Raw genomic sequence first — 20,342 nt, 5'->3', positions numbered from 1 at the left:
ATATGCCACAAACACTACTGTTTTCGTTCCATTATGGAATATTTGAGCACATTATTTAGTCGATACATTTTCCACTCAAATAAAACGGCGGACAGTAATATATAGTTAAATAGGTTGATTTCAGAAACGGCAATAGATCCATAGCACTACAAATCAAAAACTCCACAGGGTACCTTTAATTGAGCTTATACCATAATTAGTACTAACATGAGTTAACAGGGATGATTGCTAAAATAAATAACACATTTAATTTATTGATGATATTCTGAACACGAAATGCATGATTTAGTAGTTCAACAGTAAATATGATCCTTAAAAAGATTAGTTCTTGGTAGAAAGAACTAAAATAATCTAACAAACAACTCTAGTAAAAAACACATTCGGTAATCTCTCTCTCACGTGTGTGTGTGTGTGTGTGTGTGTGTGTGTGTGTGTAGTCAGGTAGTAGTAGTAGTAATCCCTGTTTTGCTGAAATTGCTCATGTGAGATGAATTATCACCCAACTTGATTTTGTGTCCAATCTCAGGAATATGCACATTTCTGTGACATATTCCTGTGTAATGAAATCTTTACTGTCATAAACCACAGCTAATCAGCCTCCTGTTCATCCTGTTTCGCTGCATTTAAGCGTAGCAGTACAGCAGAGGAGGCTTGTCCATGTGTTATCGTGATGTAATGATGTGACAGTTAAGCTCTGCGCTCTCACTTGGTAAAATGGGTCATGGCTGGATATCGGCATAATTACCCTTCATTGGCCAAGCTGTCCTTGAGCAGGAAATGAATATTTCTCTATTATGTGCAGGGTCAGCTGATGTGTCCTTCAAATTTAATACATGACATTACGTTGGTGTAGACTCATAGGACACAGTCATGTACTGTACACAAACAAATAAGTGCGTACAAACACACACACACAGTCATCAGTAACATCCTAAAAACCTTCAAGAAAAGAAACCTATTAATCAATCTCATGCGCAACAACATACATCTTCTGTCTCAAAGTGTCAGTTATTTCCTTCAATATAACTGCCTTGAAACCGATTCTCATTCTGTATAAGGAGGCGCAGAGCAGCTCTCTTTTTGTCCACACCAGGGACAGCACTGCAGCAAAACCAACTAGAACAAATCCACTGCAAAAAAAGAAGCCTGTAAAGAAATAAAATAATAATCCATCCATCCATTGAACAGATTGGTCCCCTGGCTGCATCCTGATCTCAAAGTTTTCTTTGTTTCCTGGACTCAAAGTAATTATTTATACATTCAAAGAAAAGTGCCATCAAAGACTGTCAACCATCCGTAAACTTAAATGACCTTATATTGCCCCCCATGTCTTCTTACTGATGTACCAAAGTATTGTTCAACCCATCCTGCTCTACTGCTCCACCTGTTTCTTCAACTTGCTCTCTGTCACAAACCGGGTCGAACTCACATGCATAACCAACACAGCTGCCAAGATTATAGGCCTCCACACACACAACCTCTCAGAGCCTGTACTGTTAGGCCATCAAACACATTGCAAATACAAAAGCACAGGACATCATCAATCACCACTTCATTGTACTGCCCTCTGGGAGCAGGTACAGGTCCCTGAGGTGCAGAAAGGCTGGGTTTGGCAAAAGCTCGATACCCTGCAGACATAGCAGCCATATACAGGTTGACTCGCTAGGGAAACGACAACACTTGTTTTCTATGTTGTTTTCGCCTGCCATTGCTGTTGTCACTGGTGTGCGATGATGTGTGCCTTCCCAGTGATGTACAGTGCTGTGAAAAAGATTTACCCCATTAACTAACTAACTCTGGGAATCAACAAAGGATTTACAGCAAACAATGTGGGAAATCCTTTAAATTAAACTATATACCTAAATATCTATATAAGCTGCAACCGTAACAAGGAATGGTAACCAAATGAAAGAAAGAATTTGTTGACATTGAGCTAATGCTCAATAAATAATAAACAAAGCAAGTAATGTGGCAAGAGACTCTATTTCAACCCAAAGCACCATATTACACAAATTGGGCCTTTAAAAGTAACAATCTGTGAAGTCCTACAAGTAAATTGCTGTTTTGCCTTAACGGCGTTATGACCATCTGTGGTGTGTTTTCTTTGCATGTGACTCCTGGAGAAAACATACAGAAACTATAGCAAATGTGCCCACTGTGATTCCCAGCATGCACGGCTGGTGTGTTGACATTCATCGATTCACATAGATGCTCAAAGTGAAGCAGGAGTCACTCAAATAGGGCAGCACATCTGGTGTTTCAGGCTTGGAACAAATAAGCAAGTGATACTTAAATACACATTTACCTCCTATAGTCAGAAAGCTGGCTGATCTTCAAAATTATAACATATAAGTAAATGAACTTGAGTCACAGTAAACGCCAAAGTCATGTCTGGGATATGCAAAACAAAGCACAACAATAATGACCACTTGTCAGTCATGTTTCAAATCAATCTTATTGGTTCTTTCCTCATTTCCTCCAGGCCCCCCAGCTCGGCACTTTGATGGGTGTCTATCTGCCGTGCATCCAGAACATCTTCGGAGTGATCCTCTTCCTCAGGATGACCTGGTTGGTTGGAATTGGAGGAGTCATTGGGACTTTCATCATCGTCTTCATGTGCTGTTCCACAGTGAGTGTGTTACCAGCTCTTATTTTAGCCCCTTCAGTTGCAGCACACTTGGGGGGGTTGACCTTGTTTATCCTGAAGTCACTAAAGAGTGACCTTAAACTGGAGAGCAGCATATTGTAGCATACATGGCAGCAGATAGTGTACAGGTAATGAGCTGTGCAGTAGTAAAAGATACCAGATGTTCACTGTTATTACCTTCATTTATAACAGTGGAGGTTAAAGTAGCTAAGGAGCTGCTGGCGTTAGCCTTGGGTAATCGATCATGAGAAATTTAGTTTACCATTTGTACTGCAGATATCACTTTAATACTGTATCTGTGGCTGGTTTTGGTCATGGGCAATGTTGCAAATGAGCAGCATTTTAATACGAATGTGATGACGTACCTTAATTTGTAAGATATTTATTTCACTGGATTAGCTAAAATTACACATTCCCATCTGGTTATTTCATCTATAAATGGTTCTTCAATTGTTCACCAAGAACATTTGCTCTATCATGAAATATATAGATATGGTAGTGTAATATTACATCCCGTCAAACCAGGGTTAATGGCTATAATTCTCTTCTCAGCCACCTCCTCTGTGTGGTCCCAAAAAACCCCGAGCACAAAGCCGGTCTGCCTCTTCCTGTCTGAAGCTGAGATTTAACGGCCCTACAGACCACTGCAAAGAGTCATAAATTGTCAGAGTCTCTAAATACAGACTGTAAATAACTTAAGTCTCCTGAGAAAGAATTTATATTTACCCATGCACACAATCTATAACATTACATTGTTAATTCAGTTCAATTAGTAAATGTTATCCCTAACAATCAGTTCATGTTAAAGGACAATGTTGACGATATTTTTGTTTTGTCAACAAATCCTATGACAAGGCCACAACCAACAGTGTTATAGTGTGTGTTGCCCCAAGCCCATTAATTCCCACTGAAGACCTAACTCTTCAAAAAATGGTCATGATTATTACTTTCTTTCGTTTTTCTCTTTTTTTATGGCTGAGTAATTTCTTAAAACAGCTGGGAATTGTCGTTTTCTACTCAACAGGAGTAAGTGATACATTTGTTAGGGACTATTCAGCTGCTTGTGAGTATTTACACCACCAGTGGGGACTCAACTTAAAATACACTTCAGTGCCTGTTTTCATGCTAATGAGGTAACAAGTCACACAGTGCAACAGTTTGGCCCAGTGATGTGTTTTTAATAGTTTTCTTAATAAATAACAATGGAGGTCTATTACACAGAAGTGTAAGTTATATCAGGCTTTGGATCAATTCTTGGTTTTTGAGGTGATTTGTTGACAGCAAGAATTGACAGAAAATTAAAACCTTGTTAGCATCTCCCATTCTCAAGTTTTCAACTTGATTCCTGCAATCGTCACCACTGTCTGAAGTATAACGTGCAGCTTTAATTAGAATTTACCAAATACATCAGCCATCCTGTTTTCTACCTTTAATTTATACACACAGATTTATACATAAGGTTCCTTATCATTGCTCGACATGTGGATCAATGTGTGACTAGCACACACAATTATGTCCTCATAGTTAAGAGTTTTATTGCCTGTGGGAAACTATTTTTACTTCCTAAAGTGGTAATATTGACCCTATTTCAATCCAACAAAGCCATATTAAGGCAGCATTTCAAGAAAGGAAGTTTTATCTTATTTTAGCCAGTTTGATCATATTGGCCATTAGTGGATGATTTTAACGTTGCTGTGACTGCAGTCACATGACATCAGCTGTGACGGCTATCATCAGACATGTGCCAAACAAGGCCCCCTTTGAGGTATGCAGAAATAAGGGATCTGCGAATCTAATCTGTAAAAAGAACAAAATGGATGATGACACACTGTGATGTTCCCTGGTTCCCATTAATGTCAGTGCCATGGAGCTGTCATGTGTCAGAGTGACTTTGGTGTTGGACTGACACCCTGTCGTGGCCTTGAGACTCGAATTACAAAAGACAGTGTCCCACAGGATCGTCAGCGTTGCTGTCAGTGATCTGAGTGGCTGTTGCAAACTGATTGTGTTTGACTTGTTTGATGCATTTGATTGTCAGGGAACATCTAATGTGCCTCCTCACCGAATGCCTAACATGTGATCTATTCAGGAGAAAGGAGTTATTATGTACGTTATTGTACAGGGCAGTTAAATTCAAATTGTGTGGTCTGTCAGCTGTCAGGGTTGTGTATCTTTTCTCTGGTTTGCCGTGTGCGTGGCAGGACTGTATGTTGGCGTCTCTGTGTGTTTGTGCAGCCTAGATTCTCCTCTAGCACAGATGTATTTATAGAACAACCCCCTCAAATCCCAACCATAGCAAAGTTGCCTGCACAGACACACAGGCAATATGCTTCCCAATCATGTTTCTCTGTGACAGTGTAGAGATGGCTTTGAAACAGCCAACAACTGAGAGAAAGCTGTTTTTTTTATTTACTGTTTTTGTATTGATTGTTTTACTCATTTGAAAACTGATACAACATGTAATTGCTGTAGATGCATTTTGGGGGAAAAATTAAAAGATTGATATTCTAACTGTAAATTTTTAATCAAACCAAGGAGGGCCAATCTAGTGGACAGTTTATAATTGTTTTCCAGTGGTGATGAACCTAAGGACACAGTATAATTGTTGGTGTATTTATTTTCTAAAAGAGGAAATATTCTGTGGATGTTGCTGGAAAAAAAACTGTAACTGTTACTGTAAAATAAAGAAGATCAAAGTTGGTTCAGACTCACTCAGTTCAAGTCATGCAAACACACAAACATAGATGCTATGCTATATTTCTTTACATGTCATACACTGGTGAATATTTAACATCTTAAACATATATTCTGTTCCTCCCTCCTTCACTCGCTCATTTTTTCTCACAGTTTCTGTCTTTCTAACGCACACACATGTACACACACACACTTATTTTTTTATCAGTCACACCAAGCTTATAACAGAGCCCCAGGGGCGATAAGCCTGAGCATGAGCGGTGTGTGAGAAACCCCCACCACTTTCCTCCTGAGCTCCTTACATAACACATAACCACCTAGCCCTCCAGGGGTTGCCAGCAACACACCGCAGGATTGTGTGTGTGTGTGTGTGTGTGTGTGTGTGTGTACATGTGGTGTACATGTATGCAGCGATCCCCACTTTAGTGAAATCCACAGGAGTTGAAATGCAGAGGAATCATGCATGCTATAAAGCTCAATAACATACAGCGTGATCCCATGATTTATTCACATTAATGCATGATGGGATATCACTGACAGGGCACTTTTTATTAGATGCTCAATCACAGCAGCACGTATCTGTAGCTGTCGAGCACTTTACGCCATTATTTTTCCGTCATGCAGCATTTTGACATAACATTAAGGAGTCGCCGAACCCGCGGCGCGTTCTGGGAATTATTATTAAGTGAGGAATGAGCCTCCATGTGGAACAACTCTAACACATTATACCATTAACCCTGAAATTATACACGCAATCATTTTAAAAGTCACTATATGATTGCAGGCAGCGCTCCAAAAGTCTGAATATTTAGACATGCGCTGCAATGTATTTTGGTCCCATGTAATGAATGCAGGCACCAAGATAAAATGAGGTTTAATATTCTAGATGGAAAGTCATCTGTTGTGTGGCCATACTCATTACTTACAGGTCTTGAATCCTAATGCTATGAGGGGAAGGGTGGTCTGCCCTCTGCCGTGACTCATTTAAATGCTAAGGATGCTTTTCTCTCTTCATCCCTTTCATTTTTTACTCTCATCTCTTTTGCTTGCTCAATTTCCCCAACCCTTTTTACATTTTACTGTCTCATTATTTCCTCTCTTCTCATCCTCTCTTTTGATTCCCTTGCCTCTCTTTCCACCCACCATCTACCTGTCCTCCTCTCTCTCTGTCACACAGCTGCATCTCGTCCTCTTGTGCTCAGTCTCCACGATGTCAGTCTGAAAGTAAAAATCACCTCCATCTCCTTCACCTGACACTTTTGCCTTCTACAGTTTACCATCCACGGGGATTTCAAGTGATAAACAACACTCTGAAAATAGACTTCTACTGTACCATTGTGTGTGAATTGATGAAGTTGTACTTGACAAAACTATTCTGCATTTGTGTAATGAAGCATGCTAATGAAGCACGCTCTCGGGGCAGCGCGAAAACTCCATTCCTGTCAAAACCAATTTCCGCTCAACTCTGAGGTCGACTAAAGGCCAAATCAGAGTTTGTCTGTAGCTTTGGGAAGAAACAGAACTAAATTGTCCTTTGCAGTCAGCGTCGCGGGTATATCAGCAAGTAGACTTTTCTTAAAAATGAAAATTAGCTTCTTCATCAAATACATTCTTCAGGCTCGGCCATAATCATGATGGCTTAGCAATTATTCAACTGTCGCTAGCGTTCACACTGCCTTAGAAGGAAGGATATTTAAGCTGTCTGCTGTCGTACCTCATATGAACAAGACAGATGGTGAGCATAATCTGACATTTTCTACTGGCACGCTTGGAGGCCAGAGGGCGAGTGGGTGCATGTGAGTTTGGAGGTACAGGCACTGACTCCAGGCTTCATAGAGCAAGATAGTATTAGGAAAGCAGAGTACATTGTATACTTTATAGAACAAAATCTCAAACCTTCACACCTTACCTGCACTGCCTAAAAGTGGGACAATAAAGCAGGCCACAGGCTCTGGGTCAGTGGGAAAAAAGATGCTGCACATCCTGCAAAACTATGGCAGAACACTGCTGTCTCCAGTGCTAGTCCACCAGTCAGTTGCTGTTTCAGACATGAGGTCATCAGGTAACGTGATTGGGCCTTTTTGACCATATATCATCTGACCAGGGAAAAAATGAGAGACAAAAATATGAAAAATTAAGTTTGTCTAAAGTATCTGCTCCTTATGGAACATCATTTTCATTTACATTTGCAGCAAATCAAAGTGTGACCTTCTGAGATCAGCGAAAACTTTGCAGGACGGTCGGAGTGATCTTCTGTGTTTGTGACAGCAGCTGATTAATGACATTTGTTAATGTCCCTGTCTGCAGTGACACTCAGAGGGCAATATAGAATAAAAGTGGGGCACAGTTAAAAGTAAAGGTAAAGTTACCAAATAGGATTTCTTAATAAAAAATTCTCATCTGCTAGCTGAACAGTGACAGACCATGAGGAATTAACCGGATAGAAGTGAAATTACCAATTTCATCAGAGACAAAATGCCTGAGTTTTGAGAGGTCACAGTTGCAAAAAAGGGGATAAATTGACCGTTTGCTAAGCCCCACCCCTCTTAGTTACTGGCAAATGTCCCTGGCAAAAAGGTCATATGTACAAGACAGTGAAATAAGGGAGTAACATTGTTTTCGTAAGGAGGGTAGAGATATTGTGTCCTACACCTTGTTAGAATGCTTATGATATACTTCAGAGGACAAGCTACCTTAGCCTTGAAGCTGTAGGTAGTAGAGTGTACAGTATAAAGCAGTAAACAAGTTAGCTAGACAAGCTAATGTTTAGCTTTGATGTTAGAGCAGATAAACACTGTTTAATCTATGCCTCACACTTTTGTTCTTGTGTTTGGTTTTGGAAAGGCTAGAAAAAAGAATCCACCCTCCAATGCACAATCGCAGTTTTATCGTATGGTCAATTACTGTTTTTCCCGGAAGCCTGGAGGGAATCATGTTTGGTCATGTGTGTCTCTTTCTGCAGCTAGTCTCGCATACCACTGGATCCATCAGTCTAATATTTTCTGTGCACATTTATGACTGTTTGCTCAAGGACCTTTCGTGGTTGCAGTGAATTACAATTTTTGAAAATCCTATTTTTTGACTGAGCGTGTCATAAAGTTTAGACTTGCGCCTTTTCAGCAGAATTCAACATTTTATGATATGCGTTATAACCATAGACTGTATGGTTATAACATAGCATAAAACATTTCCGGCAATCTGCAAAGCTAAAAACAAAGCTTACCTAAATTTTTACAGATGACATTTTAGGCCTTCGTCATGGCCTGACATCATCTTGAACCAGAGCATCTGCAGATTAATTTCATACCTACGATCCTCTAAAGTTAGGCATAATACAAGATTAATAAATCAGTTTTTTTTTTGATAGTTGGGGAGCTGATAGGGACAAACGAGTGAGATTCAACACTTCTTTGTTTTGGAGGGGAGATGGAAGTATCAATCAATCAAAATCCATCAAAATTTATTTATAGAGCACTTTAACAGCAGTCACGAAGATGCACAAAGTGCTGTACAAAGAAAGAAAAAAAAAAGCAAACATCAATTTACAGGTTATCACATACATATAATGTATACCGTTAAAACACTAACAAATGTGTTCCAGATGGAAGAGATGGGTTTTAAGACAAGTTTTAAAATCAGACATTGAGGAAGCCTGTCTAATGTTAAGAGGAAGGGCATTCCACAATTTCGGAGCTGCCACCGCAAAAGCACAGTCCCCTTTAAGTTTGCGACGGGTTTTAGGCACTCTCAGGAGAAGTTTGTCAACTGACCTGAGCGAATGGGTGGGTGTATAAGGATGAAGCAGCTCAGATAAATAAGGGGGGGCAAGGCCATTCAAGGATTTAAAAGTCAGTAAAAGAAATTTTAAATCTGTCCTCAATTGAATGGGTAGCCAATGGAGTGAGCATAGAACTGGGGAGATGTGTTCATATTTACGTGTTCCTGTTAGAAGACAAGCTGCAGCGTTTTGCACCATCTGGAGACGGGCGAGAGACAATCCATTCATCCCAACGAATAGTGCATTGCAGTAATCCAGTCTAGTAGTCACAAAGGCGTGTATAACTAGATTTAACCACGAACCCAACGTGTTTATCCAGTTTCATATCGGCATCAATTTTGACTCCTAGGTCAGTGATGGTTGGCGTGACATTCTGAGCTAGGGGGCCTAGATCGAGGTGAGGGGGGGAGTGAGTCCCAGGGGTGCCGTTAAAAACCATCACCTCTGTTTTGTTTTCATTAAAACTTAAGAAGTTGAGAGCCATCCAAGCCTTTATGTCCTCTAGACATGCAAACAATGGTCTGAGAGTGTCATCCTTACTCAAAGGTACATTGATCTGGCTGTCATCTGCATAACAATGGAAAGAGATGCCATGTTTCCTAAGTATTGAGCCAAGTGGGAGGAGATAAAGGGAAAAGAGAAGAGGGCCTAGAATTGAGCCTTGCGGGATGCCACAGGAGAGGTGCGCCGTTGTAGTCACCACAGTTGACACTGAATGTCCTACCTTTCAAGGAGGATTAAAACCATTTTAGGGCTATGCCTGTAATTCCCACCCATCGCTCTAAACGAGAGACCAGAATTTCATGGTCCACAGTGTCAAAGGCAGATGTCAAATCCAGAAGCACAAGGGCCACACAGGTCACTAGCATCTGTTGCTAAAAATATATCGTTAAAAACTTTTACGAGAGCAGTAGGGAGGAGTTATATTTTGCGTGGTGTGTTACAACAAAATGTTCTAAATAAATAGCTTCCTTATTAAGTTTATACAGTTAGGCGAACCCAGGACACTGTTAAAATACCATTACACTGTTCTATGCATCTTAAAGAAAACTGAGACTATACTATACAAAACACTTTATTAAAAACTTTGCATACTTCTTAATAAGAAAACTTAAGACTTTCATATACAAGAAACATTCTTCCCTTCATTCCACTTCTCTCATGCATACACGCTGGACACACAACCTGCCCTGCATTCCCTGTTCGTACCTTCATGCACTCTTCTAGTTCTGCATGTTTATTAAAGACAAAGTCAAGGCTTTTGGGAAAATTAACATACAACCTTTTTTATTGCCTTACCATTACTGAAATATATGTAATCCGGCACCATGTATTACCTCTAAAGTACATCTGACCTATTTGACTGTGCTAGTATATCTGAATTCTTATAAATCCATTTGTGGCTATCCTGTACAGTTGTGTGGTGATTCAATGACTCAGTATGCAACGGACTACCTCTGCATGGCCGCTGCCCACATCAGATAAAACACTTAAACAATTACTGTCTTATCTGCTGTGGTGGGAGAAGAGCTTGTGGCCTCATTATGACCAGATTAGAGAAAGGAACAGAGCCCAGTCCCACTCATTCTTCACTCCTGATCGTCAGTCCACCGGGCCTTCAGGTGACACTAACCACATTACAGTCTTCACACAGACGGACATAATGATAGTCGAACATAACCGTCTGAGACTCACCAGACTTTTCTTCCATTATAGCTCTCACTTTTTTCACGTGTGATTTCATCTTCAGGATTTGCGGTGCAAGACCACCACAGCAATGACCACTTAATAATAATAATATACGGTATCAAGGAAAAATAATTATTGTTCATTGTTAATGATGGTAGTAAGTGTTGTAGTGTTATTACATTTATGGGTGTAGCACTTTTCAAAATCAAATCGCTTAACATCGAGGTTAGCAAAAGTAAAGCACATTGAACTCATAATAGAGCCTGAGCCAAACAGGATTTTTGAGGCAGATACTAACATCTATATTTAAGAGTTCTGATAACAATATATCAGCCAATACGTTGTTTTTGTTAAAGAATCGTTATCAACATATACTGTATAAACTGGCATGTCTTTAAAATAACTAAATTCACAAAAGAATTAGTTGTTTTTTGTTTTTTTTTACATGTTTTAAAACATGTCTGCAGGGGATCTTTAACTATGACAAACACTAAAATTAAATAGTCTAAAATAATAATAGGTGTGAGCAAAACTTTATTATGAGCATTAAATTAGTTTAAAAATTACCTTAAACTTATCTTTGGAATTTCTGTTCTGCAATTGCTTATTATTTATTGGCTGACATATAAGCTGTCCGATGTTGCTGCTGCTGGAAATAAAAAATATGTAGAATAGAATTGTACCCAGGAAAGACCACCTCACACTAAATGCGTACATCAACAATTTCTGCAAATGTGAAAGCTTTCATAAACTGGGCTAGAGCTGAATCAGTAACAGTAATCAGCTGTATAAAATACTGTATAAAAAGTCAGATTTTGAACATTGAAACAATGAATGCAATGGCAAGTAATGGCACAATAAAGAGAAAAAGTGAAAGTAGAAGCTGTTTTAGGAGATGGCACTGATTTTTACCAGCCTGCCTCAAATCTCCTTGTGCTTTTCTTTCTGTCTCCGTCGCTCTCTTTCATGTGCAGACAATGTAAAAAAAGACACTCCGAAATTCAACAATAGCGTTTGAAAGAATGATGAAATCTTAATGCTGTCTTTGTACTGTCACGCACACTATCTCTCTCTCTATTTCTCACTTTGTCATGTTTTATTTTTCTGTCCTGTTCATTCACTCGCTGCCTGCATCCCTCCCTTTCTTCCTCTGCAGGGCAGTGAAGGCCAGCTGTTTGTGTTGCAGGCATCTAGTGGTCTCCATTCTAGCATGCCCTTGCATTTCTTCCGGTGTTTTTCTCCCACTCAGTACCGGAGTTACATCAGAGTTGTTTTTGGCTGTCTGAATGTGCTCTGACAGCTTTTGACAGGTCTGATGGCATTATTATTTATCTAATCAACACCCAGTACGCTTTAGCATTTTGCATTACTGTTAATTGATGGTCCCTCATGTAAATCTATCACAGGGTATTTTGATGTTATACCAAAGGCCTGATGCTGTTATGATGGGCATCACTGGGAGGAAATGAAATATGGATAGTTAACTTCTAAAAGTGGCCAGCTGACAAAAAACGAGACGTGACTTTTACTAATTGGCGGATGACATAAAATTTGCATAGTGTAGGCTTTTTAGCCATGCTAGCAGCAATGTTGGCATTCAGTCGGAAATATCTCAACAACTATTGAATGGATTGCCATGAAATTTGGTGTATTAGGATTAGTTATTAGGACAAATCCAGTGTGTATTGGGACAAATGTTAGTACAGATGTTTATGTCCCCTTCAGGATGAATTGTAATCACTTTGGGGATCCTTTTAGGAATCTTTTACCCTAGCTCCATACAGCTCCACACATACATACTTTGATTTTTGACCAAATGTAAAACTAAAGACATTCCCATCAGCCCCAGCTGCACTTTGTCTTTTGTGCTAATTGTCAGGTGTTAGCATGTGAACAAGCTAAAATAAGACGGTACAGAGCCAGACTAGATGTTTACAGTCTTCGTGCTGCCTTGGTAAACATTATACCTGCTAGCATGTTAGCATTGTCATTGTGAGCATGGTAGCTTGTTAGGTCAGTTGTTGACATTAGCATTTAGCTCAAAGCACCACTATGCCAAAGTACAGCCTAACAGAGCTGCTAGTATTGCTCTACGAATCCATGGCTTTTTGAATCAGTATTTTTCTTTTATTAGTTAGATGATATTCAATCATTATAAATCAGCTGTTTACTTTACATGCTGTACATTGGGGTTTAATTGATAGTTTATTAAAGAAAACAATACATTACACGTTGTAAAGGATGTAAAGGATGAAAACTATCAATATCAATCAAGTGTTCATATCCACATTACATGAAAAAGTTGGAAAATATGATAAAATTTTCATTTTTCTGCTCCTCTGTCATCCCCCCCCCCCGTGTAGACCATGCTGACTGCCATCTCGATGAGTGCCATCGCTACAAATGGAGTAGTGCCAGGTGGGTGAGCAGACGCTGGCACCACACAGTCATCACTGTTTGAGTCTGTCCGCTTCTAAATTTCTCTTTTCACTGATTGCTTTTGGCACATAACACCCAGCGCAGCTTGATATCCTCAGAAACATGTAAAGCTTTAGTCTGGGATTTTGTGCACTTTAACTTGTCGTCACTCAATGTTATTTAAACAAAACAAAACATCAGCCAAATGCATGAAATGTATGTGTCTGTATCGCTATACTGCATACAGATATAGAGTTTACATAGTAATGATGGCCTGTATCTTACCAGTTGGAATGTGTACAGCAGGGGTCAGAGCAAATTACAGGCTTGTGGAGAAGTGTGGAAGTGTACGCCAATTATAACTGTCTCTGTTATAACTGGTTTCAGCCATTGTGCTGCTGCAAAGTGCTGATTAAGGTCTATTTATTTATGTTAAGTTAATTTATTTGCATGTTGTTTGGAAATACAAGCAATGTGGTAAAACACAATCATGAAAACAAAATTGGTCACAAAAACAGCGTAACCAAAACTGCAAAGCAAATTCACTAACAAAGACCACGCCAGCATGATATGGATGTAGGATATTTTATTGTATGATACGGATGGAGTAGAGCTGAGATTATATGCCAGAATGCGTTAGGGATCTGGATGGAGGGATGAAGGGATGAGGAAGAAGAGTGAGGGGTTGAGGGAAGTGGCGATGAAGAGATAAGAGTGACGGATGAGGGAATGGAAAGGTGAGGTATAGAGGGTTGAGGGGAGGGATGGATGGATGGATGAGAACGAGGGATCGGAGTCAGCCGGTGGCAGGTAAGCAGGAGACGCAGGTGAGCCGTCTCTTCATGTGTTCTGGAACGTCGTCGACCGGCGGCAGTAAGACGTGGAAGGGAACCAGGGGAGTTGAGACTCTGTATGGGGGAACCGTCTCTTCGTGTGCTCTACTGCGGATAGAGCCCCCAGTGGTTCCTGCATTCAAACAAAAAGAGACAAAGTGAGAGAAGAGAAAAAAGAAAAGGGGTTTGTGTGGGAGGGATGTGAAAAACGAGTCAGAGGGGAAGAGAACGGATGAGGTGTGCTTAAATACTTTGAGCGGAAATGGGATGTGTTCGAGGCGTGGTCTTCATTCCCCAATCTAGTTTATAAAACTTCATGTTGGAAAAGTAGGCGAATAAACATGTAATCAATTATTGGTGTCACAATCAATTAATAACTTTTCAAGTTAAAATTGAAAATTGAATTTTTGGGGGTTCTGGTAACATGATGAGCATTTGTCATAATTAGTTTTTTTACACGAGTTAAATATGAAACCAAAATAGATTAATTGGCATTACTGATGATTTTTTTGTAGCAAAAAGTGGTGGCACTCAAATGTCAAACTTAAATCCAACTCACTTAATAAAAATAGTGAAAAGCACATTGAGTGATTCATACAGTTGCACATTAAAAGAGTATGTCAATTGTGTTTAAATCACATCAGTACCTAAATACAAACACCACACACATATTTCTGAGTGTTTCTGTTAATGTTGTTGTGTTTATGTGTAGCTGGAGGCTCCTATTACATGATATCCCGTTCGCTGGGCCCTGAGTTTGGCGGAGCAGTGGGGATCTGTTTCTATCTGGGAACCACCTTCGCTGGAGCCATGTACATCCTGGGGGCCATTGAACTCCTCCTGGTGAGAAACATCCTCTGTACTGTACTCCCCTCTCATTATTTAACTGTCATCATCAGGGTGTCTGCTTTATATTTTTATATATGAGCATCTTTGGTCAAGGATTAGTCCAGTCCAAACAGGATTCAGCCCAGTATGTCGGACCAGTCCAACCAACTTTAAAATTAGGCATTGTAGATATAGAAAGGTGCCTTTCTCTGCAGGTGCATGGCCTATTTCTCACCACAGATTTATTCTGAAACTGACACTACTTAATAATTGGTGAAAAATGGACAACATTTCCAGAACAGCTGCAATTTCTTCTCAGACTGGAAATTAGATGCAAATACCCAACGACAGCCCAGTGAGTGGGTTCATGATGATGTTAGTAAAGGAAAGAACCAACAACTGTCTCCTTTTGTAAAGCCTACTTGAAATTACATCCATTTCAAGCTTATTCACCCATGGCGTTGCCAGACCACAATGTGCGAAAGGGAAAATGATGGGATAGCTTTGCCAGGTTAGTGGAGGATGACCACTTTTCCTTCCCTGCAGTAAACTCTGCACATCATACTTGGACAATTGTGTCATCGTGATAACACTATCATAAAGCTACTCTCAAAAGGAAGGCAATGTCATTGTGCAGCAAGTGCAGAATTGCCATGATTCGATATGACTTCTTTATTAAATTATCTTGGTAACACATAAAAGATTGATATGGTCCAAGGTCCAAAACTGGTGCCAATATTGGAAATGCTTCAATGATATGAGGCAGGGAGCCAAACAAAACCAGCAGCACAGAGGTGTTCAAAAACCAATCACTGATGTCTACTGAGAATATAGGACCATCATATCATTGAATCATTGAGTATCATTGAAGTGTCTTTTCCAAGGGAGTCTTGGCCTTTTCTGCCACTTTGTTATTCAATATGAGATTGTGTTCATGTTAGACATTTTCTTTTTGAGAATGGGGATATTTTGCTCAAACCACTACTGACTGACATCAGTCACATTGATGTTATTTTAAGTAGTCAGGGAAGTCTCTTGGAGCAGTTAACTTAAACAAATAGTTAAAAAATTTTGGAAAGACACTGTCTTGACAAGTCAGATGCGAAGATTGATACCACTCTGATGTCTGTGTGTTCAATATGAACATGCCGCCAGCAGCAGACCAGAACAGCTAGCCTAGAAAGATATTACATGGTAGTGAGCTTAGGTGCTGGTAGGTGGATTTTGTTACCTTTGGACAGAGCTAAGTTAGCTGTTTCGCCCTAATTCCAGTCTGTATACTAAGCTAAACAGCATAATATCTTCTTAAATGTGACGTGTTTCCACGTGTGGCCCCCATCCACACCTTACCTGACCAACACTGTTAGGTCAGGAGGAGAATGGGGGAGAAATTAATACATTAGACCTCAAACAATTGGATTTTGGAAATGTAATCAACATTTTTACCAACAGATGTTGAAACACACACCTCGGACCAATAATATTATGGCTCAGCTAGCTACTACGAGGCATGTGCTAGTGGTCAAGTGTAGTTTACATGATGGGCGTGGGTTAGCTAGAAGAGAAGAGGGGAATTCAAATATTACTTTAACTGTGTTTTTAATAGTTTTTTTTTAGTTTTTTTATCAAAATCCAATTGGGCAGAATATAATCCAAGAAGAGTGTTTGTTGTCACTGTAATCCCTGAAAGCAAAATACAGCTTGACTGCTGCAGACTTTGACACTTCAGTTCAGAATGAATCAGTACCTCAATGAATGGGGAATTGGCAAACGTGAGAACAAATCCTGTGGCCCCCCCAACAAAAATGAAATGGCACCGCTATGTGCCACACGCCTTTGTGAAAATATAGTTCTTCTGCTTGAGTTTATTTTCCTCCTCACTGTGCTTTGAAGCTATTTTTTCTAAAGCCGTGTGTTCTTCAGCGTGAATTCTGATCAGTTGATGAAATGCAGGGATCTATCATCTCGATCTTCACTCCTCTCCTCTTCTTCCTCCTCCTCCTCTGCCTTTTATTTTACACTTCTTCCACTGCAGTGCCCCATGCTGCATGGACTATTGGGTAATAATGCAAATACTGCATTAGCGGGCAATCAAGACACTGGCGGAGAAACAAGACCATTCCTTGAAACCCACTTTGGTCCACTGTTATCAATATACCAGTGGGTTTTTCTTCTGTTATTCTCCTTCTGGATGCTTCTAATGGATACGTAGGGTGTGATCATGCCTGGAGGTTAATTTTGTCTTCTGGGTCAAAGCTGGCTTAGTTTCCATTGTAAAATAACAATCCCTGCAGAATTGTAAGGAGCGGATCTGAAGAAGGCTGATTTGAATATGTTTCATCCTTCCACCCAAGCCAAGAACACAAACTGATGCTGCTATTTTGGGAAGCATGAACACAGTGAAGCAGGAGATTTGTTTGCCTAGTGATATGCTGTTCTTAGCATCAGATCAGTTTCTCCAGCCAAATGACCGGAATGAGCCATGACTCCCTGCTTGTTCTTCTCAATTTCATTTCCTCAACTGTTTTAAGTGTAAACCAAATGATTATTTTGAAAAAAAAGAAGAAATTCCCATGCTTATGTAACAGCTTCACCATGAATGATCAAAAGCTGATGACAGATACTGACAGGCTAATTAGAGGTTTACCGTTTTATATATGATGGGACTATTCTTAGATTGACCCGTAGTAAAAGTGTAATAATGGCAGTTAATTTCGAATAGTAATACCAAGCTTGAGTTTTTTAATTAAGTTGAAATAAAATAGCTCACCAGAATTATGTATGCTGCTTCAAGCTCCAGTAGAGGACTGTTAATGTGAGCATCACATGTTTTCACACTTCACAGAGTTGTCCTCCTCACTCACCTCATACCTTTCTCACCTCTTCTTTATTATATTTCAGCTTTTGTTTTTTACCCAGGGTGAAATTTATTAAATTCAGCAGTAAACAGTGAGCTAGAGGAGCAGGCTTGTGACCTGAAATCTGCCAGTTTGAATCCCCAGACAGGCTGGGGAAAAGTGAAGAGGGAAAGTGGATGAGTAACACTTGCACTCCCTAAACAACTAGCAGCAAGATGCCCTTGAGCTACAATAAGATTGTATGCAACTTTTATGTGAAAAATGCAGGTGTACTTTCCCTGGATATATTGTATGCAGGGGTGGTGATGGTGCAGTGGATAAGATAAATGCCTTTGGTGTGAGAGACCCGGGTTCAAATCCGCTGTGAGACACCAATGTATGTCAGAGGTCGCAGGTCTAAAGCAGGAATAAAAGCGTCAGCTAAAATGAATAAATGTAAAAACACATTATAATATAATAATATCTCTGCTTCAGATCTACATAGCTCCCAAAGCGGCCATCTTTCCCCTGGAGGGCCTGGAGGGTGCCGAGGCAGAGGCCGCCCTGCTGAACAACATGCGCGTGTACGGCACCATCCTGTTGACCTCCATGGCCACGGTGGTTTTTGTAGGTGTGAAGTACGTCAACAAGCTGGCCCTGGTGTTTCTGGCCTGCGTCATTCTCTCCATCCTGGCTGTCTACGCCGGGGTCATCAAGACCGGCATCGATCCTCCCATATTCCCGTAAGCAGTGATAACAGACAGACTGTCAGTCAAGACAGTCTAACAAAAAATATGCTTAGCCACAAAACATAACCCTGACAGCCAGGAACACACTTTGGCACGTACAGTAAACACCTGATGTTGGAACACAAGCACACAACACATGCTGAATTTGTAAAAAGTCACTACATTGATGCTAGAATGCCATATGTATTGATTTTGAAAGCTTGGAAATGCATAAAATTGTGAACTATTTGTTTTGATTTAATTGAAATACTCCACACACACACACACCCCATGTGCCAATAATACTACAGTATGTATTGACAGGTGAAGGTCCAAATACTTCTAGGCTTGTAGGTTAAACTTGCAGTCAGTCATTAACATGCTGATGAATCAACAGCTATATGGAACCTAGATGTCTATTTTTCAACCCACTTTAGCACTCTTTTAACATCAGATTTCTATGCTTCTAGACATGGTTTGACCTGCATGAATGATTCCTGTGGATATAATGTTGTTTGAGGCTGAAGTGCTTTAGTTTATTTAGTAATTTTTTTGCTTACTAAATAGTCATTTGTAACCAAATTAACATAAGTAACCAAATTAATCACATTGAATTGAATCAAATCAAAATCAGCCACTAAAACAATGCTCCAACGGATGTGCTGTGCTTTTCTTCTCTCCAGTGTGTGCCTACTGGGCAACCGCACTTTGGTGTGGAAGGGCTTTGATGTGTGTGCCAAGACCGTGGAGTCAGCTAACGGGACAGTCACCACCCAGCTGTGGCGCATCTTCTGTGATTCACCTTTCCTCAACGCTACCTGCGACAAGTACTTCACAGCCAACAATGTGTCTCAGATTCAGGGCATCCCAGGGGTCACCAGTGGAATCCTGGCAGGTTGGTTCATCTGGTCTGAATCTTCCATGTATTGTATACAAACATATATCTATACATACTGTGAGTACACAAACAAGCACATCCATGTACAGTACACACATGTCTATGTCTTTCTGTCTCTTGCCTTTTTATGTTGCTGAGTCACTGATTTACTGGTGGTGTTGGCATTCTCTCTTCAAAGGAAGAATACTTAAATTGTGTTGTTGTACAAAGGTGGTCTTAAATCAGGGTTTGGCTATGTTTACATTTACATTAACTCATTTGGCACAGGGCTTTTGTCCAGAGCGACTATGTGCTTTGCATTTCTAAGCATGTGTGCAACTTTTGCAAAAGCGATTTTTTTGTTGTACAAATAGGGAAACATAACCATTTCTCCAGTATGAGCGGGTGCAGGGGAAAGGTACAGGAGGCATTAAGAGTAAATAAGGAATAATGAAATTATTAAAGAAGGCTGTCACTGATATATTTTGTTCAGACCATACATTAGAGTAATGGATACACTGAATTTGCTACATGGAATTAGAATTTTTATGTCTCACACATATATATATATATATATATATATGAGAGAGAGAGAGAGGGAGATGCCATACAAAGAAGCTGTATTTGAAATGTTTCACTATATTACAATTTCTGTAATTTCACCAAAGTCGCAATTATGTTACATTTGAAGGACTGCAATTCTCATTTTGTTTTCGACTGGAAAGAAAACTGGTCTCTTGCTTGTCACTCTTACTCACTCCACCTATATGTGACAGACCCTTTCTTTTTTACGGGGTTTGAAAGTCTTTCCAGGAAATGTAGAAAATGATGACATTTCACTATGACAAAACAGAAGAAAGTAACAGACCCAGACTGTAACAGCATTTGCATTTGTCAGCCCTGAGCTAACTGAAATCTTAGGCAACAGAAAGCACGAGCTAACTTAACCTAGTTTCCCTCTAGTAGATATTACAGGGCTAACAGTAAGCCCTGTGTTAAGGATCCATGTTAAA

The 20,342-nt window shown here is 39.9% G+C and overlaps 1 protein-coding gene across 4 annotated transcripts in view; it reads left to right on the top strand.

Annotated features, from left to right (window-relative positions):
- The window catches only part of slc12a5a (solute carrier family 12 member 5a), a 177,524-nt gene that overhangs the window by 136,149 nt on the left and 21,033 nt on the right, over nucleotides 1-20,342 (top strand). For all 4 annotated transcript variants that reach the window (XM_038695837.1, XM_038695836.1, XM_038695838.1 and 1 more), the window contains exons 4-8: nucleotides 2,483-2,629; nucleotides 13,172-13,226; nucleotides 14,772-14,902; nucleotides 18,220-18,467; nucleotides 19,136-19,347. In XM_038695837.1, coding sequence (XP_038551765.1) covers nucleotides 2,483-2,629; nucleotides 13,172-13,226; nucleotides 14,772-14,902; nucleotides 18,220-18,467; nucleotides 19,136-19,347 — 793 coding nt within the window. The remainder of the gene's footprint in view (nucleotides 1-2,482; nucleotides 2,630-13,171; nucleotides 13,227-14,771; nucleotides 14,903-18,219; nucleotides 18,468-19,135; nucleotides 19,348-20,342) is intronic.

This window comes from Micropterus salmoides, unplaced genomic scaffold (genome assembly GCF_014851395.1).
Source record: "Micropterus salmoides isolate LMB-PRFRI ecotype aquatic unplaced genomic scaffold, ASM1485139v1 Ms_hic_scaffold_4, whole genome shotgun sequence".
In the NCBI taxonomy this organism is placed as follows: Eukaryota; Metazoa; Chordata; class Actinopteri; order Centrarchiformes; family Centrarchidae; genus Micropterus; species Micropterus salmoides.
This window is presented reverse-complemented; position numbering and strand designations above follow the sequence as displayed.